Source organism: Meriones unguiculatus, chromosome 11, assembly GCF_030254825.1.
Source record: "Meriones unguiculatus strain TT.TT164.6M chromosome 11, Bangor_MerUng_6.1, whole genome shotgun sequence".
In the NCBI taxonomy this organism is placed as follows: domain Eukaryota; kingdom Metazoa; phylum Chordata; class Mammalia; order Rodentia; family Muridae; genus Meriones; species Meriones unguiculatus.
This window is the reverse complement of record NC_083359.1, coordinates 81,807,501-81,833,856: the sequence shown is the minus strand read 5'-3', so window position 1 is coordinate 81,833,856 and position 26,356 is coordinate 81,807,501. Positions and strand designations below refer to the sequence as shown.

The following is a 26,356-nucleotide window of genomic DNA, read 5'->3' as shown; positions in this document are numbered from 1 at the left end:
CCTCTATTATGTGCTAGGTACAGTGCTTGCCATTGAAGATACCACTTAAAAGACATCAGAAACTCTTAGATTAATGAAAAAAGATCATTAACTATGCTTAGTTAGATTTTTTGGTTGATTCATTTAGTTACCTAATTAGTTATTTTATGCCTGGTACTTATATGTCTGGTTTTATATGGTCAGAAGTGTTTGTTTATTGTTTCATTTTGTCATATGTTAAATATGAACATGAGTAAACCAAACACATGTTTATAAAGTCAGTAAAGGAATATGAGCTCTTTTTTCAGAAATGTGCTGGAACAGTAAAAGCCTTGTTCTTTGAATACAAAGTATTTGTGTGGTACTATTTGTTGAGTTCCATAGTAATAAAAAGATAAATGAGGCAACTGTCTAGATCTGGGAGATGTGATTGTGGCCTGGACAGAAGAGATGAAGAGTTTGAGGAAGAGTTTAAGAGTTACCAGTGTAGATATTCGTTTCAACGAAGCATGGTGGCACATGACCGTAATCCCAGCAGAAGCAGAAGCAGGGTTGCAACAAAGTGGAGGCCAGCCTGATTAGCATTGTTTCTTCCAGTGCAGTCAAGACACCATTTTAATCTCTTAGCACCACTTCCTTTAAAACAAAACAAAACAAAACAGAAAAAAACATACCTTTAGTGAGATGATATGAGAAAGTGTGTTTAAAGAAATATCTTGTGATTTTTAAGCTATGTTTTTCCTTATAATTATTTTCTATCTTTTCATAATGATATAATTGGATATTTTAAGAAGCTTAATGGGATATGATAGATTCAAAATTTGTTTCTTTGGTTACATTGTACTCTTTAGTGGTTCTTTCACCTTTGACTTGTATCGATTGCTGGAGTACTTCATCATTATTATCAGAACTATTTTTATATGTAACAAGGTTTCCAACTTTGAATAATAATAATACCATTGTTGACTATTTTAGTAAATGTATCAAAGCAGAAATAAAATATAAATTCCATACTTTTAACTCTGGTGACCACAGTGAAGCTAATAGACTAAATTATAAAATTGAAAATATTTATTTACCATTTCATGTTTTAAATAGCTTCCAGAAACTAAAGTGAGGAACATGATTTCTTTTTTTAATTAAATTTTTTTATGTTAATTAAAGTTTACTTACTTTGTATCCCAGCTGTAGCCCCCTTCCTCATTCCCTCCCAACCCCATCCTCCCTCATCTCCTCCTTGCCCCTCTCTAAGTCCACTGATAGGGGAGGTCCTCCTCCCCTTCTATTTGTTCCTAGCTTATCTGGTCTCACCAGGACTGGCTGCAATGTCCTCCTCTGTGGCCTAGCTAGGCTGCTTCTCCCATGGGGGATGGGGAGGTCAAAGAGCTAACCATTGAGTTCATGTTAGAAACAGTCCCGAGGAACATGATTCTTATAGCTACTATTTATGGGTAGTTTATTTGTTTGCTTGTTTGTGTTTGCCTTAGCATGTATATGAGGCTGAGTGTCTTCAGATGGCCCAGTTTCCCAACATACTTTTCAGCCTGCTCCAAAAACTTGGCATATAGAATGGTGGTGGACAGTATAACCTCAGTGTTTATATTTTTATAGTATGTTAGATATTGTATATATATATATATTTATACAGTTTCTGTTTTCAAATGAAGAACTCTTGGGTTTAAACATAATAGTAAATATTTCAACAAATGTTGATATCACTATTGCATAACAAAAATTGTTTGTTATGAGAGAGCAGCTAGACTACCAGAACTTACTTCTAGTAAAGATCCTAGATAACTGTAGAAAATAAACAACTTACCGTAATACTTAACAAAGAAGAGTTCTGCTCCAGTTTGAGAAATACTACAAAAATTTAGTATCTGCATATAAAAAGGCAGTTTATATATGGCACTGACAAGTAAAACAAAATATTTTATTTTATTCTATTTTATTTTATTTTTTTGTAAAACAAATCTTAACAAGTTACAACATTAATCTCTCAAGCACTACAGTAATATGAATGAATATAGTTAAAAATAATGATGAAATTAATTATTGAATAATTCACTTTTATTTTGAGAAATAATTTAAACAGTTAATACAATTATAATAAAATTAGATTAGATTATTTCTGGTAATTTTGAATGTTCTTAATTCTTTATAAAAGTTAGGAGAGGTATACTTTGTTGCATAATGCTAATAAGCAAGGACTAACAATACTACAAAGGTAGACAGTAATTAATGCGGAGACTTATAGCTGGTCAATGTGCTGAGAATGTGTAACTTCGCCCTAAATTAAGCCCTATTAATATGCGTTACCAACCCAAGGTTTAAGAAATGCTGCAGAAGAGGGAGGAGAAAAAATGTAAGGAAAGCTGGATGAAGAATAAATTCTTATCTTCAGAAAATGACAGGTCATTTCATTCAGGAATTCACAGCAGTGACGGTTACCTGCTCAAGGTTCTGCAAAAAATCAAATCATAGCAGTGCTGTGTAGGGTCTCAGGTGGCTCCACGTGTAGTTGATCTGTTGGTATTTGGAGACTGCTGGAGGACAATCATTTGTTTTTTTGAGAAATGGCTGCTGGTATGTTTCTCATGTTGCAGTGGATGGCCCCATACCCATGTGAGTTCTGACAGAAGACGAGAAACAGGACAGAAGTCTACCGCAGAGGGTCTCTGAAAGACTCTAGCTAGCAGTGTATTAAAGCAGATACTGAGACTCATAACCAAACCTTGGGCAGAGTGCAGGGAATCATATGAAAGAAGGTGGAGTTAGTATGACCTGGAGAGGAGAGGAGCTCCACAAGGACCAGATATATCTGGGCACAGGGTCTTTTCTGAAACTGACTCTCCAACTAAGGACCATGCATAGATATAACCTAGAACCCCTGCTCAGAAGAAGCCCATGGTGGCTCAGTATCCAAGGGGGTTTTCCTATTAAGGGGAACAGGGACTATCTATGACATGAACTCAGTGGCTGGCTCTTTGACTTCTCCCCCAACCCGAGGGAGGAGTAGCCTTGCTGGGCCACAGAGATGGACATTGCAGCCAGTCCTGATGAGACCTAATAAGCTAGGGTCAGATGAAAGGGGAGGAGGACCACCCCATCAGTGAACTTACAGAGGGGCAGGGAGGAGATGAAGGAGGGAGGGTGGGATTGGGAGGGAATGAAGGAGGGGGCTACGGCTGGGATACAAAGTAAATAACCTGTGATTAATATAAAAAATAAAAATTATTAAATAAAGAAGAACTGCTTTGACTCAGTGGGTTATTAAGAAATAAAAGAGGAGAAGGTTGCTAAAGAGTTTGTTCAATGGTTAAGATATTTTACTGCTCTTCCAGGGGACCCTCACCCATATGACAACTCATAACCACTGTATCTGGCTTCATAGGATTCAATGTCTTCTTCTGGCCTCTGCAGGCTCTTGGATGTATGTGGTACATATAAACTACTACCTACCTCCCTACTAACTCACACTCACACATGCATACATTCTCACACACTCATATACATAAAAATAATTAATTAAAAGAAGACTACATGAAGTTGAAATTGGAATGTGTTGGGTAGGAGTTGGAAGAGGAGAATGGATATGATCAAAATACATTGTATAAATGAATGAAACTCTCAAAAGAATAAATAAAATATACTTTAACTTAACAGAGAATACTGCAAAGTTTTGAAATCATTGCTCTGAAGGACTGTATATAGTTATATTATTGTATTAAGATAGTAGGATTGTATTAGACTCAATAATGGTAGTGGTCATGGTTAGTTCTGTTAATTACTGGGTAAGGTAGGTGAGGAGAGTGAATTTGTATGTTTGAAGGAATTACCATTTTACGAAATTACTAATATTATGGCATGTGGAACAGGAGAATATCCCCAAGTGCTGCAGCCTTCACTGACTAGGTATGAGGAAAAACTTCTGTATGTATTTCTCACTTATCCTTTACTATCATCGCGTAAGACAAACCAGGTATTTGGATAGGGGACATCCAAAAGAAACAAACCAACAACCCAAACTCTGAAAGGTTAAAGGTTATAAACAAAGCAGAAGGGTGTGGGGTGATGTTGCTAGAAGTGTGCTTATGGTGAGCTGGCATTGGTTCCAGAGTGCTAAGGAAATGTGCTATGGTAATAACATGTGTACTACATTTGTTTATAAGTATTGGTTATTTGATTCGGAGGGAACAAATGAAACTAAATCCTTCTGAGTTTGTAATAGAAATATGTAAATCTGTTTTTATTTACTAGTATGGCCATCTCTAGGAAAGCACAGACTCCTGTTACTTTCCAGTTTAAATCCTTCAAATGCCTTACCAGTGCTTATGAAACTCTTAGGAATGTTCCCTTTGCGAGGCAAACAGGATGCCAGAACATTGAACAATGAGTGCCTAGTATTTGATAGACCTTCAGTAATTTTCTAATCTAGTAGACCTCTAATTAGATGAATCTGGGCACAGCTTTGCAATAAGTAGGTATTTTTAACCTTTAGTGTATTCTACAACAGCATGTTGAGGAGTCTGGGTAAGAACCAAGTTAGAAGACCAGAAAACTTGGATTTCATACAAACAATTGTATTTAGTTATTGGACCTTGACTCCATGACACTCCCCTGCTCTTCATGGGGCTTGGTAGTGTGTCAAAGTGTTAAAGGCACATTTATGGATACATGTATAGTATTACTGATTTAAGTAATGTAGAAATGGCACTTCAACTCGTATCTGAAGATTTTTTTAATTGAATTTCATAAAAAACTCACAAAGACAAGAACATGAATATTTCAGCTTTTCTTTTTCAAACCTGAGTCATAGATGTTGCATTTCAAGCCAAGTTAAAGTTTGATTATTCTACACTTCATGGTTCTTTAAAATTCTAGTTGCTATAACAACTTTGATATTTCTTTAATATTTTTAGTGCATCAGTTGCCATAACAATAAGGTATCTCAAAAAATAGCAATTTTTCTTTTATAATGGAAAACTTTCTTTTAATTAAAAATGAGTTTAAATTAACATTTCTTTAATGTTAACATGGTATTTAAGATGTGATGTTCACACTTCTGTTTCCATACAATTTATAGACTTTTTTCAAGTGATGTCTTATGGTTAAACTTTTCCACTATGAATTTACTGTACAAAATTTGAAGGGAAATGACCATTTCATGTTCTTCTGTGAACTAATATTAATTTTGTTGAGATTTCATTGAAAATTTGTATTAAATAATTTAATTTCCAGATGGAGTATTCCATAAAATAAGGAAAATTCTTTGATATGAGATTTAAGACAGCTTGGCATTTTTCTTCTTATGTCATTTTGAAATGCACTTCTAATGTTTTAGTCATACTAAACATGGTGCCGTTTCACTTATGCAGAAATAACTGGCACTCTCTGATTAAACTCTGACGCCTTCTGCTAGTGGAGGACTTTTTTGTAGCCTTTGAGAGAAGTTATCCTAAGCTTTGTTTCAGGTATTACACCTTTAAGAAACTGCAAATCAGAAATTAAAAGAAAGCAGAAGATACTGTTCTGTGTTATGCATAGAAAGCCAGAATGATGGGAGCTGTGTATAGTTTTTAGTACTGGGTCACTTGTAGAATTAAACACTCTGTCTTTATGTCCCCTGTTGCCCCTGCTATCTCTAACATACACCACAGTTGCAAAGGTATGGTTGTGTAGGGATACAGTATTCTGATAGATGTTAACAGTGATGATCGTACTCTGTCAGGCAAATATTAAATGAGCACTCTCTGTAGCCAAGTGAAAGCGCAGGATCATGATTATCCTTGTTAATTACACAAAATGTAAATGTATTATTTCATCATTTTTGCCATGTATGTATGTATATATGATCCATACATTTTTACATAAATAATGTTTCCATCCTTACTGAAAGTTCTTTTATAGTCAGTCTTGAATTCAGTCAGTTCTTGAATTTGTGTGCATGCCATGCAAGCATACGCTTACATACATGTGTTCATATGTGTGCACGTAAGCACACTATTGAGCCAGCCATTGCTCTGTTATAGTTCAGCAAAAATTCATTTTTATATGCTTTAGAACTTTGTGTAAAGTGTGCTCTTTGAGGCATGACTTTTTTTCTGTAGTGTTTAGGTTCATCTTGTGTTGTTTATGCTTTTTTAAATTTCTTGTTGTTGCTCTAAGCAGCAGGCTATAGTAGGTACACATCACAGTTTCTTTATGTGTATACCTATTTATGGATATATATGTTGTTTCCAAAGTGGACTCTTTAGTTTTGTACATACTACCAGGAACATTTGTGTATGTGTGTATGTGTGTGTGTGTGTGTGTGTGTGTGTGTGTGTGTGTTTACATATCTTTTGGATTGACCTGGTAGGCTGTAGTATATATAGATTTGTTTAATACCATAGGGATATCTAAAATCCTTGTCATAGTTTTTGAATTTAGGCTATTTTATACTACACTCACCAGTTTGTAAAAATTTCAGTTGTTTTACAATCTTACCAAAATTTTATTGTCAGTCTGTTAATTTTAGCCACTGTAGTAAGTACATTGGTACCTTATTATTATTTGAGTTTTGCATTTAACTAATGACTTGATGCTAAGCACCTTTCACTCTCAGTCTCTAAAAAATGTATATACTGATGTGATGTTTTGAGTCGTGTATATTTATTATGTTGTAGTCTTAACCAACCTGTCTATCTGTCTGTCTGCCTATCTATCTATCTATCTATCTATCTATCTATCTATCTATCTATCTATCTATCAGAGCTGGCTTTTCTTGGTGGTGCATGCATTCCAAATGATTTTTTATAATTAAAAAATTAGATTGCAAAGTACATGTCAATAGTCTGTACCCACTTTGCTGGGCAATAATAGCACATCGAAACTTAGTTCCTCTCTTGAGTAATCACTTAGTACCCATCTCCCCCCACTACTGTTGCCAGTTACTGATAACCATGATTGTACTCTCAATTTCTGTTGTTATTATGTGATTGTTTGTATTTTTATTAACTTAGGGTGTCAGTCTATTATTGTAGTAGCGGTTTTCCTAAAAATTCCTTCATTGGGTGTGTGTTTTGCTAGTAACTTCTTTCAGTCTTGATTTTCTTTCTTTTTAATTTCTTTCTTTTTAATTAACCTGTCTTGATTTTCTTTCTTTTTAATTAACCTGGCTGGTTAATTTTTATTTTCTTATTTAAACACTTTATAGTCTGATCCTAGCCCCTTCCTTCCTTTCCTCCCAGTTCCAACCTCATGTCCTCTTCCTCCTTCTCAGAGAAAGGGAGGCCCCCAAGGTATATCATCCCACCTTGGCACCTCAAGTCACAGCAGTTCGTCCTCTCCTAAGGGAGCCTGAAAAGGCAACCAGCTAGGAGAAAGGGATCCAGTGGCAGGCAATGGAGTCAGAGACAGTCCCTACTTCCATTGTTAGGGACCCACATATTGACCAAGCTGCACATCTGCTACATTTGTGTAGGGGTTCTAGGCACAGTCCAAGCATGCTCTTTGGTTGGTGGTTCAGCCTCTGTGAGCCCCAATGGGCCCAGGTTAGTTTACTCTGTAGCTATTTTTCTCATGTCCTTGATCCATCTGGCGCCCTAATTTTTCTTCCCAGTCTTTCACAGAACTCCCTGAGCTAGGCCTATAGTTTGGCTATGGGTCTGTTTCCATCAGTTGCTGGATGAAGTCTCTCAGAAGATAGTTATGCTAGGCTCCTGTTGAAAGCATAGCAGAGTGTCATAGGGGTTTGTTGTCTCCCATGTGATGGGGCTCAAATTGGGCCAGTCATTGGTTTGACATCCCCTTATTCTCTCCTTCATATTTACCTGTACACTCTTGTAGACAAGACACATTTTGGGTTGAAGGTTTTATGAGTAGGTTGGTGTTCCCCCTCCTTCTAGTTCGAGTCACCACTGGAGGTGGTGAATTCAGGCTTCTTAACCCTCCACCCACTGCTCGGAGTCTCAGCTCTGGTCACTTCCATAGACTCTCAGGCGCTTCCCATGTCCCAGAGATGCCCCCCCCCCCCCCCGCCTACTGATTTCTGTGGTCCTTTTCTTCCCTCATTCTGTACCTGCATTCTGCACACCTGATCCCCACTCCTGTTACCCTCCCCATCCAATTCCCTCTCTCCATCTACTTCAGATGTCTGTTTTATTCCCTGTTCTGAGTGAGATTCAGACATTTTCCTTTGGGCCCTCCTTGGCTTCTTTGGGTCTGTGGATTGTAGCGTGGTTATGCTGTACTTAAGGTCTAATATCCACTTATAAATGAGTACATATCTTGCGTGTCTTTCTAGGCTTGGGTTACCTCACTCTGGATGATATTTTCTAGTGTAAAGCAATTGCCTGCAAATTGCATGTCTTTGTTATGTCTGTTATTGTAGCAGCAGTTTGCATAAAAATTTCTCTGTTAGGTATGTCTTTTGCCAGTAACCTCTTTCAGTCTTTTGGCTTGCTGATTTTTTTTAAGTGATTCATTTTGATAAGAATTTTGGAGTATTATTTAATTAAAATTTAGCCTATTATTTTATTATCTTGGAAACTTTACTTCTGTATCATGAAGATATTTTTCCTCTAGTGTGTTTTCTTTTGGAAACTATCTGTTGGTATTTCCAAACTTTATGTTTAGATACATCATTCCTTACAAGTAAATTTTTATGTGTTGTATGAGGCAACCTTAGTTCAATTTCCCAGTGGGTGTCCATATTTTTATAGTGCTGTTTACTGAAAAATCGCCTTAAGCCCAGGCTTGTTCTTAATGAAATCCAGTTGACGGGTAACTGTGAGCTTACTCTTTACAGCGGTTACTGTTCCACAGGTCTGTTTGACTCTGCTTATTAGGACAGTCTCTAGTACTGTGGACACGCAGTAGGTCTTGGAACCAGGTTTTGTCAGTCTTCTAATTTTGTTTTTATTTTCTTTTAGAAGATTCTTATAATAGTTATTCTAATTTTTTTGTGTTTACATATAGGTTATATATATAGTAGTTAGTTTTACAGAAACACCTCCATAAATTTAATATGAGTATCCAGTAGATAAACTAGTGAGAACCTGGTTTTTATGATAAGTCTTCAAAACCATAGTGATGGGATACCCTTCATTTCTTTAAACCTTTAACTTTATGTTGTGATAGTCTGTAATTTTCAGAGTAGAGACGTTATACTATTCTCATTTCTGTATGTTTTAATGGAGTAAGAGTAGTTATGTAAATATTTCTCACGTACATAGTTATGCTTTTCTTGAATGGCTTTTCATTTTATTATATTGAGTGAGACTTGCAGTACAAGGTGTATGGAAGTAACAAGGACCCACAATCTTGTTTGTTTCCATTCTAAAGGCAGAATTGTTAATATTTCATTGTGAAATATTCTACTAGATCTATATTTCCCAATTATGTCTTTATCAGGTTGAGAAGGTTTTCTCTATGGTGTCCATAAGTAAATTTTTGTTGGTTACTTCTTATTAATTCAGTATTTAATTTTTTATTCACAATAAAGCAAAAGTAAGAAAATAAACTTGTGCTATGCCTTTCAGAGCCTACTTAGTAGTAGATTGTTACATGTATCATTTCAGAGCATTTGCTTTCTAGCACTTAGCTCAAGTTGCCTTAGTATTATGTTTAATCGTATATTGCAAAGTAATTAGAATTGCATTTAGTAGCAGTTGGCATTCTAAAAATAAGTAATTAATCATTATTGTTTGCTAAAAATCAAGTTTTTAAAGCATTTTAACTGTTCATATAAAAGTGGATTTAAGTGAAGTTATAAATCACTAATAATTCTTTAATATATGAATATATGAAGAGATCAACTTTTCTCCGTTGCACTTTGATCATATTTTCTGATTTCTTCCTGGAAGTCTTTGTTATACAAGGGATTGTAAGGGGTTTTGTTTATTTTAGCCTTATAGAAACTGTATTTTTTTCTGTCCTCATACATTGTACTAGTTGTTCCCATATGTCATATAAATATTATTTTAAACGTTTGTTAAACTCCTTTTCTGTGCCCAGTGGTATAATATCAGTACTTTAGCTATAATGCTGAACAAAGCAAATATTTGCTCCCCTGTGAAGTATCAGCTTGATCAAGAAGAAAAATAATGAAATAAATCATTACAAAAGATAGTAAGTATATAATCTGGTCTGGTACTCTGTGGGAACTCAGAAGGTTTCCCAGAGGAAGAGGTTCTTGAAGTAAGGTGGGAAGATTGTAACTGAATTGAATGAGAGAAAATGGTAGTACATGGAGCAGCTGGTGTAAGTACTCTGAGACAGTAGACAGCATGGTGAGTTTATGTGAGCCTGGGGCTTACAGTGGTGAGGTGTGCAGAGTTTCTCTAACCTGGGTAACCCAGAAGGAAAAGGAGATTAGACAGTTAAGTGGAGACCAGACTTTATAGGTTCTTTTATGCAGAATAAAACTCAACTATTTTAAGGAAGGAAATGACACGGTTTGATTGGAATTTTGGAAAAGAAACTCATTTATTTGCATAATAGACTGAAGAGATGTGATCAACTCAGACCAGAATGGAAGCTACTGCAGGCATCTAAATACAAAACCTTACTGGCTTTCCTAAGGTTATGACAGTAGAGACAGAGAAATGGGGTAGTTGAGGAACTGAAGTCTGAATGCACACATCTTTTGGTTCCTTTTAAAATATGTTAAGAGAAGACATTTATATTACTTTCTCCAGTGCTTTGTAAGGTTAATATACTGCTCATATAGTTCTTTTGAAGTCTGTTATTTATCCTACTTGGCATTAGCATCTGTGTCTTGCCCTTACTGTTACATTTCTCTTGCTGTGATAAGACATGTGACCAAGGAAACTTACAGAAAAAGGGGTTTTGGGAGGACTTACAGTTTTAGTGGTTCAGCCTATGACCGACATGGTAGGGAGCATGATAGTAGGTAGGCAGACAGAGTAATGAATCAGTTGCTGAGAGCTCACATCTTGATCTGCAAGTACGAGACAGAGAGAGCTACCTGGGAGTGGGTTGGACCTTTAAAACATTGAAGTCTAGCCTAAGTGACACGCTCTTCCTAATCATTCCCAAACAGTCGAACCAACTATGGTTCAAGTATTCAAATGTAGATCCTATGGAGACTATTCTCATTCAAACTACCACACTTACTTTGCTGTCTAGGACATTGTTTGCATTTTTAATAATGAACTAATAGCATATATAAAATAATATATAAGATACACTCTGGTCTAAATTACAAAACCTCATGCTTCTGGTGTTTTTTATAATAAGTTAGTTTGGGCTTTTAGGAAGTCATTATAAAGTAAATCTAACAAAAGACATTTCTGAAAGTTTTCCTGGTTAGCATTCATCAGTTGAAAGGAGAGGGAAGTAGTTGCTAATGCTGACAAAGAGAGTAGCAGTGACTCCAGACTTCTAAAATGAGAGGAATGATTCTTGAAAAGAAAGAATGGCATATGTGTTGAACTATGTGAGTACATGTTACTGCTTTCTTGTTATTGAAGCTCCACGTTGTAAATTATTTCCTGTAATTAACACACCAGAAAGCTGATACAAAGAAAGCCAGGAGCTAGAAGAGTCAGTTAATATACAGGAAAATATGTCTTATTGGAACTTTTGACACTTTTTTTTTTAAGTTAGTGGAAGGAAGATAGAGGCTTACTGGGTAAAAAGCACTGCTTCCTAAATTCTGTTTCCCACTGTGACCTTATATCCTGGAAGCCCATGCAACTATGGATTGCATATAGTACTTCTAAATTAAAATACCTGCTAGTGTTACATTTTGGAAATATGTGGAACTGAAGCAATCTAGTGCTTGAATTCCTCTAAATAAAGTAGGTTTTTATATGTGTGCATTTGCTCACCATTTCTATAATTTCAGTAATAATTTGTAACTGTTTTAAAATGTATTTATTTTTAAATGATTTAAATTTGGTAACTTGTAGCAATAGTGATTAATAGCACTTAATTTTTAATATTAATCACAGGTTATTTACTTTGTATCCCAGCCGTAGCCCCCTCCCTTTTTCCCTCCCAATCCCATCCCTCCCGCATCTCCTCCCTGTCCCTTTCCAAGTCCACTGCTAGGGGAGGACCTCCTCCCCTTCCATCTGATCCTAGCTTATCAGGTATCTTCAGGACTGGCTGCAATGTCCTCCTCTGTGGCCTAACAAGGCTGTTCCTCTCAGGCTTGATATTTAAGAATTTTATGAAGGAAAAAGAATAAAAGCCCATACCAAAATTTTTGGCATATAGGACATTTTTGCAACAAGTAATGCCTTCCTTTTTTATTTTTTTCCCTGATTTGTTTTAATCCCCTAACAATTGTGAAATTTGTTCTGTTATTTTTTAAATGTATCGAACCATGAGAAATAGGTTTAAAATGAGTGAGTGCATGTAGTATATAAATCTTAGATATATGTAACTCAAGCACTATTGGACTGATTTCTTTAGCTCTTTGGCAGTGCCGTTTGGTAGTAGGATAAACAAGAACTGAGTGTTTCTGGTTTTTCTGATGCCTCCTATCTTCTGAGATCATATTTGTCCCAGGTATTTCTTCGGACAGGTTTCACTGTCATGGTCCAGTCTTGATGTTTTGTTGTTCAGGTCAGTGTGCTGAACTCGGCACATTCATGTGGGTGTGGCAAGTATTGGAGAAATGATTAATGGCTTTTAATTTCTAGTCAAAATATGACTGTTTTATAGGGAAAATAGTAGTTATATAAGTTTAGTTCAAGTTTTAAATTATTTTTAATAATTTATAAGTTTTTTTTAGACCAAAAAGTATTAGATTTACTGCTGACTTTTTAGTGTGATGGTACCTTGTGATAGTTTCTCTACAAGGTTTAAAGTATATGCCAGTTTTGTTTTCCTCATTTTATTCATAAGAAATTTCTGCAAATGCTGTAAGAGGAATGCTTCCAGAGGTCCTTAAAAGCCATTTACATATTGTAAGGATTGGTCAGTTTCATTGTCTTCTTTTGTCAATCTTGATCGGAGCTCAGAGAGTAAGTCTATAAGCCTGCATGTGCCTGGCAACTGTTACCTAGTGACAGTTTCAGCTGTAGTAGCCATTGGCTGTGCTGTTGATTCGGGCAGGAGAACCAAGTCACCTTTCTGATGGTGAGTTCTTCTGCATCAGCTCGGGATGAGGAGGAGGAGCAGACTCTGGCTCAGGTGGAAGCAGCGAGAGTGAGAAACTGTAAAGACTCTCTCGGCAGCATCCTGGTAACTGCATCACAGTAAATCGGACTTGTGAATCAGGCAGCTCAGCCTCGCAGCTGGTCAGAGTGAATACAGGAGAAGCATCACCTTATTCCTGTAACAAGAGAACTATTTTCTGATGAGTGAAACTCAGCATGTCCAAGGAGGAATATCCTGTGGCTGGCATAAAAGGACTTCCCTGAATGATATGTTGCTGCACGAGAAAATAACTTTGAGAAGAATGCTTTCTATTAAGCTGCTACATTGTTCCTGAAGGAAATGTTCTCATTTCTAGTGCATGCTATTTCTTCAAAAGCTATGACAATAAAGAGTGACAGGAGACTCATTGATTTGCTTGTACTTGGGAAAAAGACTTTGGCAAATGTTAACCTGGTGCCAGAATGACCTTGGAAGCCTTTTGGATGGATTCTGCCTGAATCGCAGCATGTTAAAGTCCAGGATTTAAAGCCATCTTGATCTTTTGAGGTATTTTAAAGCAGGACTATTTCCCTGACCGCCTGATGGCCCTACTTTAATTGTGCTTTTGCTTAAAATAGAATACAGAAATAGAAGAGGCATTTCCTTTACATATGGCTGCTAAGAACTGCAAATATAATAAACAAGGTAATTTTCCACTTTCAAATATGTAGTTGAAGTAATGATTTAATGTGTTAATCATGTAGTGGAAGTAAGGAAGGTCTAACAAATTGGAATATGAAGCCTACTAGAAAGACTTAAGTAACAGATAACAGCAGCATCTCTAATGAAATGTTCTCAGTTTACAGGGACGTTTCCATTATGCACTACAGTTCACCTGTATTTCTGAGATTTGGGCATTGTTGCAAATGTGAGGGATTACCTCAAGCTGTATATTTTATTATGCTTTCTTATAAAGAATTATTATCAAATAATGAAAGTTTTCAGTTATAGATGCTGAAAGTTAATACCAAAGATTTTATTTTGAAGTAAAAGCGATATAAATTGCAGTGCTGTTAGCAGCACCAGCAAGTGAGGTTGTCTAAAGCTGTTTTCATATAAATATTTAAAGAATGAATGCAGAATTAGGATTGCAGAAGTTTATACAAATTCTTAGTTTTAGGTGTTGTTACACTAATTCTTTGTGTAGTATCTTTCCCACTGGAAGTTACCTTTTATTCTCATAAGCATTGTATAGCAGTCTGGAGCCTGATTTTTACCCCCAGTGTACCTCAGTGTGCCCATTCAAATGAGTCTTTTGGAAATAGACTTGACAGAGTTATTGTTCTTGTCTTTTAAATAATGAGAGATGGGTCCTAAAGTTTCCCATCAGCATCAGATTTGAACTTCTGAGGCCAAGGACACTCTTTTCACATGAACCTTTTCTTGGTTTTTCTGTCTAAAACTAAGATCTTAATTATTTAAATTGTAAAATCTGCATTTTTCATCACACTTCATCACAGTTGAAGCAGGAGACCTCAGACAATTTAAGACTGTTTCTTTTATTTTTCTTTCTAGTTGATCTCTAAGAAACTCTCTCTTAAGAGAAACACTTCTTTCCCTGACAATTGATTTTTTTTTTACAGATTTAATTTTTCATAGTACTAGCTAATAAATCCATTTTCTTTAGAAGTGCCTGTATCTGCAAAAGTTGCTTGAAAGCACCGGAGGGAGCTAACCAGAGACCTCTTTTCACCTTTCTAGCTCACCCTCCTCCTTTCTCCCCCAAAGCTGAGATGTGTCACTGGTGAACTAAGGCTGATGAAGAGACCTGAGCACACTGAGGATGCTCAGCTGTAATTCAGGCACTGGCACTTTCTACTGAAGCAGGTTTTGAGACACTGATTTGCAGTGTTTAACAGATGCTGGCACAGGCACCTGCTTGTTGGAGCCAAAGCTGCAAATTCCCTTAATTCCAAGCCATGAATGAATCCAGGTGGACTGAATGGAGGATCCTGAACATGAGCAGTAGCATTGTGAATGTGTCCGAGCATCACTCCTGCCCACTTGGATTTGGTCACTACAGTATGGAGGATGTCTGCATCTTTGAGACAGTTGTCATTGTCTTGCTGACATTCCTAATCATCGCTGGGAATTTAACAGTCATCTTTGTCTTTCATTGTGCTCCACTGTTACACCATTATACTACCAGCTACTTCATACAGACAATGGCATATGCTGACCTCTTCGTTGGAGTTACCTGCTTGGTTCCTACTCTGTCCCTTCTCCATTACTCTACAGGTGTCCACGAGTCATTGACTTGCCAGGTGTTTGGATATATTATCTCAGTTCTAAAAAGCGTTTCTATGGCATGTCTTGCTTGCATCAGTGTGGATCGCTATCTTGCAATAACCAAGCCTCTTTCCTACAATCAACTGGTCACCCCTTGTCGCCTGAGAATTTGCATTGTTATGATTTGGATTTATTCTTGCCTAATTTTCTTGCCTTCCTTTTTTGGCTGGGGCAAACCTGGTTACCACGGTGACATTTTTGAATGGTGTGCCACGTCTTGGCTCACCAGTGCCTATTTTACATGCTTCATTGTTTGTTTACTTTATGCTCCTGCTGCCTTGGTTGTCTGCTTCACTTACTTCCACATTTTCAAAATTTGCCGGCAGCACACCAAAGAGATAAATGACCGGAGGGCCCGATTCCCTAGCCACGAGGTAGATGCCTCTAAGGAGGCAGGACACAGCCCTGATCGTCGCTACGCCATGGTTTTATTTAGGATAACCAGCGTGTTTTACATGCTATGGCTTCCGTATATTATTTACTTTCTTCTAGAAAGTTCTCGTGTCTTGGACAATCCAACCCTGTCCTTCCTAACCACCTGGCTGGCTATAAGCAATAGCTTTTGTAACTGTGTAATCTACAGCCTCTCCAACAGTGTTTTCCGCCTTGGCCTCCGAAGGCTCTCCCAGACAATGTGCACATCCTGTATGTGTGCGAAGGGCCAGGAAGCACAAGATCCCAGACCCAGGGGACGGCAAATCCCTGCTCCATTTGAAGAGAACCGCACCGTAAATCAAATGTAACGTGACAGTGTTTTTGGATTGTATTCTTGATTCATTTGGAAATTTGCCCCAGAGAAATATTTATGTAATAGTTGACCATGAAGTGAAGAACGAGATTAAAGATCTCTTTTATTTCCTTTTGTGCAAGGGGGAAGAAAACAAAAGGAAAAGATCTATGAGGAATAATCTCTTAAGAGAATTGTAGCTTGTGAATGTATGTTTAGTGTTCAATCCTCATCACTGATGATAGAAGAGGTACTTAAAATCTACAAAACATGAGCAAGCCCCATGGCATTTCTCTTTCTATGTCCTTTCTGCCTGTGTGTCTGTTTTTTATTTAGTTTTATCTCATGTTCTTACTCTTTGTACTTGTGTGAACTATTAATTGCTAAACTGCTCTTTATGAAAAGTGCTGTACATGTATGTGGCCAAGTATAGCCTTTCCATCAGAGCATTGAAATATGTCAATCTGCACCACTTGTGTTGTCCTTAGGGAGGATGCGCAGTGTTACATTTTACTGTTTGTCATACAGCCCTTATATTTATGTTCTTGTCATCTTCTCCATAGCACAGAATTTCTACTACAAACAGAAAGGAGCAATGTTTTTCTGATTCTATATAAAAGGTCGTTTAGTTTCTCCTCCCTTTTTTCAACACCTGCTATTGCTTTTTCAATTTTTCTCCATCTGAATGCTGTGGAATACATTCTAGAAGTGTCTTAGCTGATGAAAGAATTCTCTATATAAGGCAGTCAAGATGTTAAACAAGCTATTCTTTCGAACAAAGCAATCTAGTAGCTAGGAGGTTGTGTTCAATACTTCAGTGGATTTTTAAAACATTTTTACCTGCTTTCTTTGAAGTTTGTTAACGTGCCTAAAGTCCCTTTTGCTATAGTAAAGCTTTTTTTTTTCTCTCTGTAAAGCCCACAGTAATCCTAATGCAGAATACTTACCAGTAATGATGTGTCATTCTTTGTGCTACTCAGAATGTCCTTTAGAAAAAGCTAACCACTGAAATTGTATGTTAGGTCTGAAGCAATTTACTTTCATGTCCACTATTCATTTGTGTGGTATGTATTTGAATATTTTATATTTTTTACAAAAATATAAATTATATTACGTGATTTGTGCCTAATGTTTTCTTAGCACAATATATATATATATATATCAATATTGTTGAAGTTGTCAACATTGGCAAACATATATATGGACTTATTTTAAAAGGAAGATACTTTTGTGTAGCTGTTATTTAGATATATTAGATGAAGCTGCATTCTTAGTGCTGCTGGGATTGTAGTATACCTATAAAAAGCAGTTTAGATATGTCGGTACTTTGTTTTATAATGGTTAGTTTTTAAATGCAGAGATGAACTTATTTTTTAGTGTGTTACTTGACAGTAACTATAAGTTGGGGGTTTAGGGTCAGCCATAATAAAGCGGATGTGAGCAAAACAGCTTACATTCTTACCCTATGTTCTTGACTGGAAGAGGCTTGAAAATTTCTATCACATTGCTGAGGATTTTTCTTCTCAGCACTTTAGACTTTTGTGCTTTACGAGAAACATTTAATGAAGCGTGCCTAGGACTCTGACTTAGAAGCCAACCGTGTCTGCACACTGGTGTTTTTATTTCAGAAGTCTGTTAAAGGAGTGTTATCATTTTATTGAGGTTGTTCTGAACCCCTGTATATTTTTTAAATGTGTAAGAAAGGTTTAAATAAAGAATAAAATAGTATTCTATATATGAAAACCCAACTTTGTAACTGATTACTGAAACATCAGGAACAAGAATTACATGTCTGGGAATCAGAATCAAATTGTTATATACTTCATAGCTGAAGTTTGTATGGACTCTTGTTTCCTGTTTGCCAGTGATATTGTAGAAGAATTGAAGTGTGCCATTTTATTTCCATCTCTTCAAATATGATAAATAAATTCTCCAATATTATGCATATTATTCAGAAATCCATTTTTATTTGTTTAACATAACAATTTAGAAGAGCTGGAAAGATGACTCAATGATTAAGAGCACTTACCACTCTTGAGGAGACATGAGTTCCATTTCCAGTATCCCACGGGGCTTACAACCATCTGTAACTTTAGCTCTGGCAGGTCTGATATCCCCTTCAGGCCTCAGCAGGCACCTACACTTGTCTGTATAACATATATACATACACACATATATACGTAATAAAAAATAAGTGTTTATGGGATTTTAGAAGTCTGGACAAAGATTCTGGAGCTAGTCCCTCTCCTGAATTTTCCTCATAATATCAAATGGTTTTGTACCAGATTTAAAGTCAAGTTTTATGTGTAGGATAACATTAATTCTCTCTACAGCCCTTGCTCATATTACAGTTATTATTTCCAGTCTAGAGCTGAGGAAAAGTGATTCACTTCATATCACTCAACTGATTAAAGAGCCTTGTTGCACACTTCTCTGGCCTAGTGTCAAAGCCAGTGTATTTCACAGTTGTCTACACCTGGCCTTAGCTGAACAAGTCTTCACTGATGTTTAGACAAACCTCCAGACCTATGTATTGTGCATGTCCTTCAAAAATTCTAGGCATCATTTATGTTTTCTTTTTTTTTTTCCTCACCTCCCCCCATGGAGTATCATTTCCTTTGATCTTGTGCACTTCTTTTTTTTAAGCCCAACCTTACCAGCAAATTTTGTAATCAAACTCAAAACTCTGGGGCATGCTTTCTCCTTGATTTTTGATCATTTGTGGTAGATTTTCCTTGAATAGCTTTTTCAAAGCTCTTTGAACTTTTCCTGAAGAAAAAAAGAAAGCATCTTTTGAAGGGAAAAAGTGAAAAATAAAGACTTTCTTTCTTTTAATAAAGAAGTCTTGCAGCAGACACATCCCGGCCCTCTGGCTCTTAAGAGTCTTTTTGTTTTCTCTCCTGAGATAATGTCCCCTGAGTCTTTCTTGAATAGATTGTGTTGCTAATGGATCAGTTGGAGGCAACCCACAGGAACTTGTCCTCTGTGTTTGACTAGTTGTTTCCATCTGATGAGGTGTGAGAGCTACATTTATATGTTAATATAAGGCTGTGGGAGAATTTGGGGAGGAATGGGAGTATGAATATTATTAAAATATGTTGTAAAAAATTTAAAAGAATTACAAAAATATTATTAAAAATTTTTGTCCTAGAGTGAAAGAGACTAAGTGAGGAATATTCTGGACTCTGGGCAGTTTACTTCCCTTTGGTATGTTTTAATATGTGTTTATGTAATAAGGTGACAATTTGAGACTGTTCTTTTAATCTTTAAAGATTGGGTAGCATAATATATGTTTCCTATCATGGTATTATATTTCATAGTATTTATATCTGGTTTGGTTGTAAGTGAGAGTCACAAATTATATTGCATTCTATTACCAGGGATACTTGGTTCTAAGGCTACATAGTGTAGTAGGGCTTTGGACCTCAATAATGTATGAAACCTGTCCTTGAAATTCTAGGTCTGTGGTTTTGGATTGATACTGAATGTTTTAAGACTTCAGTTTTCTCATTGACAAAATCAGAGACTGGTTCCTTCTGTTACAAAATGTGAGGACTAAATGGACCTTGGAGACTGTATCCTCAGCACATGGATTCTTTACATAGACAGTATTCAGAATGTTTGAGCTGCTGTTTGATTAACTTTCTGCTATCATATTTATTGCCACAGATTCACAAATAAAATAATTCCAACTGAAACAGAATTAATCCCTTTAGAATTTTAGACTTTTCTAAAATTGCATTTTCCTGCTTACAGGTGTTTAAAACCCAGATTTTGGATTAAACTTAGATGTTTTTAATTACGTAAATGTCCACTACATCTGAAGACATATTTCCCAGAAATAGTTATTTGTGATTAAAGACATCCCACAAGCAATTGTTAAGGCAGTCAGGTATGAGTCAAAGATTATTTTCTTATTTTTGTGTATTAAACAATGTTTTAAACATTCTTGTTTCAACAATGTTGCAATACTAAGTAGGAATTGTCTTATTATTTTTCTTTGCAATATGATTTCTGTCATTTATTAAAGTGGAGTTTGAAGTATTTGGTCACATATTTTTCAATTACTAGTAGGCTGGTTTATTCTTTAGATACCATAACTTATATGAGTTTAAAAATGAGTATGTTGGCTTAAAGGAATTTTCTCAGATCCTCCCCATTCTCTAATCATTATATGTGAGAAAGATGCAACCATGTAATAAAGAGATAAAAAAAGAACAAGATATGGGGAAATCTGACAATGTGACATTCTGAGCAAAGTATCACCTACATTCAGGTAACACTGTTGCTGGGCACAGTGGCATACACTATTTCACCAGTGCTGTGCAGTTCCGCGTCTTTTTCTGTGGGGTTTTTTCTTCTTTGGGTAAACCTATTTTAGAGCTAGGATGTAGTTCAGCTGGTAGAATGTTTGCCTAGCATGCACAGAGCCCTGAATTCAAATCCATAGGACCTCATAAACCAGAGTGGTAGTGAATGCGTGCATACTCCAGTTCCAGAGGATCCATTGCCCTCTTCTGGATTCTATGGGCATTGCATGCAGTAATGCACAGAAATACATGTTGGCATAACAGCCATGCACATTAAATTAAAATGTCAAAAAGCAGCAACTTCATGATTAAGAAAAATAAGTACAGAGGAAAACAATATAATTATAACAGAAGAATAGATTCCTTTTCAATATCTTTCAAAATGAGTGTTTTATCCAGTGCTAGTTTGCTTCATAATTTTAAATGTGAACAACTTTATTTTAAATATTAGAAATGGTAATAAATATTAAAATATGTTACAAATATTAAAATATTAATTCTAAATATTAAAATATTAATTTTGTTCATTGCTAGAATTCTGTTGGGTTTTTTTTTTATAATGAGGAATTGTTTTATGACCAAAGAAAGAAAAATTGTGTTTCACTAAGAAGAACCCTAGATATTGAATATATATTTTCAGAGGCTAGCCAGATGGTTTTATAAGTAAATGTGTTGCCACCAAACCTAATGACTTGAATTAAATTCCATGGACAAACATAGCAGGAGAGAATTGATTCCTAAAAACTGTTCTCTGAAAACACACACGTATGCACATACCTGTAGTTAGTATTGATTTTGATATTTCTTGAAACAGTTGTTAATGTTACAAGTAATTAATAATATGTTAATATCGTCTATGAAGATATTTTTTTTTTTTTTTCAATGCAGTTTATTCAGGAACATTGAACAATCCTCGGACCCCGGGGAAAGCCAGCCCACAGCTTAAATAGCCTCTGGGTAGCCAACCCAGGCGTGCCACGGGGGCAATGCAGATAGGTCCACATACATAGAAGCAAGCCAGATCCTCAGCCTTAGCCAAATGTGGAGTTGTTCGTGACAGAGAGCACTCACCATCGGGAAGGTGGAAGGCAGAAACCAGCTCCATCTTTAAGGCACAGCATTCCGCAGCTCTCTACAGTTCCCCCTTTTTGTTTTAGACGCATCAGGCAAGAGTAGAGGTCTGATCTCTGATATTAGAAATAAATTGGGACTTTGTACAGATGTTCATTTAGGTGTCATCCACCCAAAGAGCATCAGACCCGTCCGATACCTTTTTCTCAGAGGCGGGACCTGGGGCATCAACCCGCATGCAATCAGACATGCTCTTCTCTGGGTCCAAAGCGGCTGACCCTGAGTGCAGTGCTTAGCCTCGCATCCTGAGCGTATCATTTTAGCTTTTTATGGTATCCAACCATGCTTGGGGAGAATGTCCTGCTTCAATGGCTGTAAAGGCCTGAATGATCATGGCTGCATCACACTGTTGTGAGACTCTAATCTTGCATATATACCACAGGCAAACCAAGGAGACCAACACCAGAAGGCCTGTTAACACTCCCATGCCCGCCCATTCCTTCAGATGATTCATGGCTGCAGCAATCCATGGTGATAATCCTGTGGCTAGTCCTGCGTCCACTCCGGTAGAATTTACTGTGACAATGGCCACTCTCAGCTGCTCCATCGTAGTATCGAATTCTCCAGTCCAATTACCTAAAATATAGCTCAACAATTGTTTAGACAGATTTGCAGCGCAGGAGAAATTCTCATGTTGTATGCTAGTGACACAAAGTCCCGCATACTTTCATTGACAGCCAGGTTGAGCGATTTGACATAGGGTATCAATTTGCTCCTGCAAGAGGTCAAATCTGATTGAACACCATCTAGCTTCCTTTTAGTTGAGCATTAATTCCTTTATGTACAACTAAGGCATGAGCTACATTGGCTAAATGATTATTCAGGGTCTGAGCCTTCTGCCCAGTATGACTCATGGCTAATGCCCTGGTGGTAGCTCCAACAGCCGTCAATGAGATGGTAGTAACAATGGTGGCTGTAGTTCCAAGATCCCTTTTCTGTCTGAAGAGAGTCATAGCGTGAGGGGCATCAATGGGCATAGGCACCCAGTGAGGCATGCGAGTAACCAGGGCATACCTAACTTTACTAGCATTCCAGCATTGGGCAAAAAAGCAAGTATCATTACCACAATTACTTGGCTCTATCTGGCTAATAATGAATAAAAATGGGGGATATAGACAAACAGGTGTGGGCTTATAGGAAATATTATGAGAAGCCTTAACCCCTCGTTGGAACATCCTGCATCAGTTCTAGAACTAGCAGTGGTGGTGTCCGAGGTCTGAGTAGGTTCAGGAGACCATTGCCCCCAGGGGCGAGACATGCTCCATGCCAATTGACTAACTCCATGTTTTCCTCCAATTTTGAAAGTCATTTAAGGTTCTTAAATTATTTTTTTTCCCTTTTTTCTTAAATTTTTCATCAATTACACTTTATTCATTCTGCATCCCCCCATAAGCCCCTCCCTCCTCCCATCCCAATCCCACCCTCCCTCCTCCCTCTGCTTGCATGCCACTCCCCAAGTCCACTAATAGGGGAGGTTCTCCTCTCCTTTCTGATCTTAGTCTGTCAGTTCACATCAAAAGTGGCTGTATTGTCCTCTACTGTGGCCTGGTAAGGCTGCTCCCCCCCCCCCCAGAGGGAGGTGATCAAAGAGCAGGCCAATCAGAGTATGTCAGAGGCAGTCCCTCTTCACATTACTATGTAACCCAATTGGATTCTGAACTGCCCTGGGCTACATCTGTGCAGGGGTTCTAGGTTATCTCCATGAATAGTCCTTGGTTGGAGTATGAGTCTCTGGGAAGTTCCCTATGTTCAAATTTTCTTGTTCTGTTGCTCTCCTTGTGGAGACCCTGTCCTCTCCAGCTCTTACTATTTCCCAGTTCTTACCTAAAATTCCGTTCACTCTGCCCAACAGTTGCCCATCAGGCTCAGCATCTGCTTTGATAGTCTGAAGGGCAGAGGCTTTCAGAGGCCCTCTGTGGTAGGTTCCTAGGTTGTTTCCTGTTTTCTTCTTCTTCTGATGTCCATCCTCTTTGCCTTTCTGGATGGGGATTGGACGTTTTAGTTAGGGTCCTCTCTCTTGCTTAGTTTCTTTAGATGCACAGGTTTTAGTGGGTTTGTCCTATGTTGTATGTCTATATGAGTGAGTATATACCATGTGTGTCTTTTTGCTTCTGAGACAACTCACTCAGGATGATCCTTTCCAGATCCCACCATTTACCTGCAAATTTCATGATTTCCTTATTTTTCATTGCTGAGTAATATTCCATTGTGTAGATGTACCACAATTTCTGCATCCATTCTTCAATTGAGGGGCATCTGGGTTGTTTCCAGCTTCTGGCTATTACAAATAAAGCTGCTACAAACATGGTTGAGCAAATGTCCTTTTTGTGTACTTGAGCCTCTTTTGGATATATGCCCAGTAGTGGTATGGCTGGATCTTGAGGAAGCGCTATTCCTAGTTGTCTGAGAAAGCGCCAGATTGATTTCCAGAGTGGTTGTACAAGTTTACATTCCCACCAGCAGTGGAGAAGGGTTCCCCTTTCTCCACAACCTCTCCAGCATGTGTTGTCACTTGAGTTTTTGATCTTGGCCATTCTCATGGGTGTAAGGTGAAATCTCAGGGTTGTTTTGATTTGCATTTCCCTAATGGCTAATGAGGTTGAGCATTTCTTTAAGTGCTTCTCGGCCATTCGGTATTCCTCTACAGAGAATTCTCTGTTTAGCTCTGTTCCCCATTTTTTAAGTGGATTACTTGGCTTGCTGCTTTTCAGCTTCTTTAGTTCTTTATATATACTGGATATGAGTCCTCTGTCAGATAAAGGGTTGGTGAAGATTCTTTCCCAATCTGTAGGTGGTCGCTTTGTTTTGATGACGGTGTCCTTTGCTTTACAGAAGCTTTTCAGTTTCATGAGGTCCCATTTATTGGTTGTTGCTCTTAGAGCCTGTGCTGTTGGTGTTCTGTTCAGGAAGTTTCCCCCTGTACCAATGAGTTCTAGGGTATTTCCCACTTTTTTTTCAAGCCGATTTAATGTGTCTGGTTTTATGTTGAGGTCTTTGATCCACTTGGATTTCAGTTTTGTGCAGGGTGACAAGTATGGATCTATTTTCATTTTTCTACATGTAGACATCCAGTTAGACCAGCACCATTTGTTGAAGATGCTATCTTTTTTCCATTGTATGGTTTTGGCGTCTTTGTCAAAGATCAGGTGTCCATAAGTGTGTGGGTTTATTTCTGGGTCCTCTGTTCGGTTCCATTGATCCACCATTCTGTTTCTATGCCAGTACCATGCAGTTTTTAAAACTGTTGCTCTATAGTACAACTTAAGATCAGGGATGGAGATACCTCCAGAAGATCTTTTATTGTAGAGGATTGTTTTAGCAATTCTGGGTTTCTTGTTATTCCATATGAAATTGAGAATTTTCCTTTCCAGGTCTGTAAAGAATTGTGTTGGTAATTTGATGGGCATTGCATTGAATCTGTAGATTGCTTTTGGTAAGATGGCCATTTTTACTATGTTAATCCTACCAAGCCATGAGCATGGGAGATCTTTCCATCTTCTCATATCTTCTTCTAATTCTTTCTTCAGAGATTTGAAATTTTTTTCATACAAGTCTTTGACTTCCTTGGTTAGGGTTACTCCGAGGTACCTTATGTCATTTGTGGCTATTGTGAAGGGTGTTGTTTCCTTAATTTCTTTCTCAGCCCTTTTGTCTTTTGTATACAGGAGGGCTACTGATTTTTTTGAGTTAATTTTGTATCCTGCCACTTTGCTGAAGGTGTTTATCAGCTGTAGGAGTTCCCTGGTAGAGTTTTTGGGGTCACTCACGTATACTATCATATCATCTGCAAATAGTGATAATTTGACTTCTTCCTTTCCAATTTGTATCCCCTTGATCTCCTTCAACTGTCTTATTGCTCTAGCAAGGACTTCCAACACTATGTTGAAGAGATATGGAGAGAGTGGGCAGCCTTGTCTTGTCCCTGATTTCAGTGGGATTGCTTTAAGTTTCTCTCCGTTCAGTTTGATGTTGGCTATAGGCTTGCTGTATATCGCCTTTACTATGTTTAGATATGTGCCTTGTATCCCTGATCTCTCCAATACTTTGAACATGAATGGATGTTGGATTTTGTCAAAGGCTTTTTCAGCATCTAGGGAGATTATCATGTGGTTTTTTTCTTTCAGTTTGTTAATATGGTGGATCACATTGATGGATTTCCGTATATTGAACCACCCCTGCATACCTGGGATGAAGCCTACTTGGTCATAGTGGATAATATCTTTGATGTGTTCTTGGATTCGGTTTGCAAGTATTTTATTAAGTATTTTTGCATCAATGTTCATAAGGGAGATTGGCCGGAAATTCTCTTTCTTTGTTGAGTCTTTGTGAGGTTTCAGTACCAAGGTGACTGTGGCTTCATAGAATGAATTTGGTAATATTCCTTCTGTTTCTATTTTGTGGAATAGTTTGAAGAGAATTGGTGTTAGCTCTTCTTTGAAGGTCTGGTAGAATTCTGCGCTGAAGCCATCTGGTCCTGGGCTTTTTTTGGATGGGAGACTTTTGATGACCGCTTCTATTTCTTTGGGGGATATAGGTCTATTTAGTTGATTTACCTGGTCCTGGTTCAGCTTTGGTAAGTCAAATCGATCAAGAAAATTGTCCATTTCATTTAGATTTTCAAATTTTGTGGCATATAGACTTTTGAAGTAAGTCCTAATGATTGTTTGGATTTCCTCAGTGTCTGTAGTTATATCCCCCTTTTCATTTCTGATTTTGTTGATTTGGGTGGTGTCTCTCTGCCTTTTAGTTAGCCTGGCTAAGGGTT

The 26,356-nt window shown here is 37.3% G+C and overlaps 2 protein-coding genes across 6 annotated transcripts in view; both read left to right on the top strand.

Annotated features, from left to right (window-relative positions):
* The window catches only part of Rabgap1l (RAB GTPase activating protein 1 like), a 626,983-nt gene that overhangs the window by 233,248 nt on the left and 367,379 nt on the right, over positions 1-26,356 (top strand). Inside the window, exon 1 of one of the 5 annotated variants that reach the window (XM_060364544.1) lies at positions 13,640-13,779. The exons of the other annotated variants lie outside the window; for them this stretch is intronic. The gene's annotated coding sequence lies outside the window, so the exon portion shown is untranslated. Of the gene's footprint in view, positions 1-13,639; positions 13,780-26,356 lie in introns of those variants that run through there. 5 annotated transcript variants of the gene reach the window in all.
* Gpr52 (G protein-coupled receptor 52) lies at positions 13,512-20,194 on the top strand. Its single transcript, XM_060364552.1, has 2 exons — positions 13,512-13,641; positions 14,836-20,194. Exon 2 carries the CDS (start codon positions 15,054-15,056, stop codon positions 16,164-16,166), a length of 1,113 nt encoding a protein of 370 aa, XP_060220535.1. The 5' UTR covers positions 13,512-13,641; positions 14,836-15,053; the 3' UTR covers positions 16,167-20,194.

Coding starts and splice junctions, on each gene's coding strand:
- Gpr52 (XM_060364552.1), top strand. CDS start 15,054: ATGAATGAATCCAGGTGGACTGAATGGAGGATCCTGAACATGAGCAGT.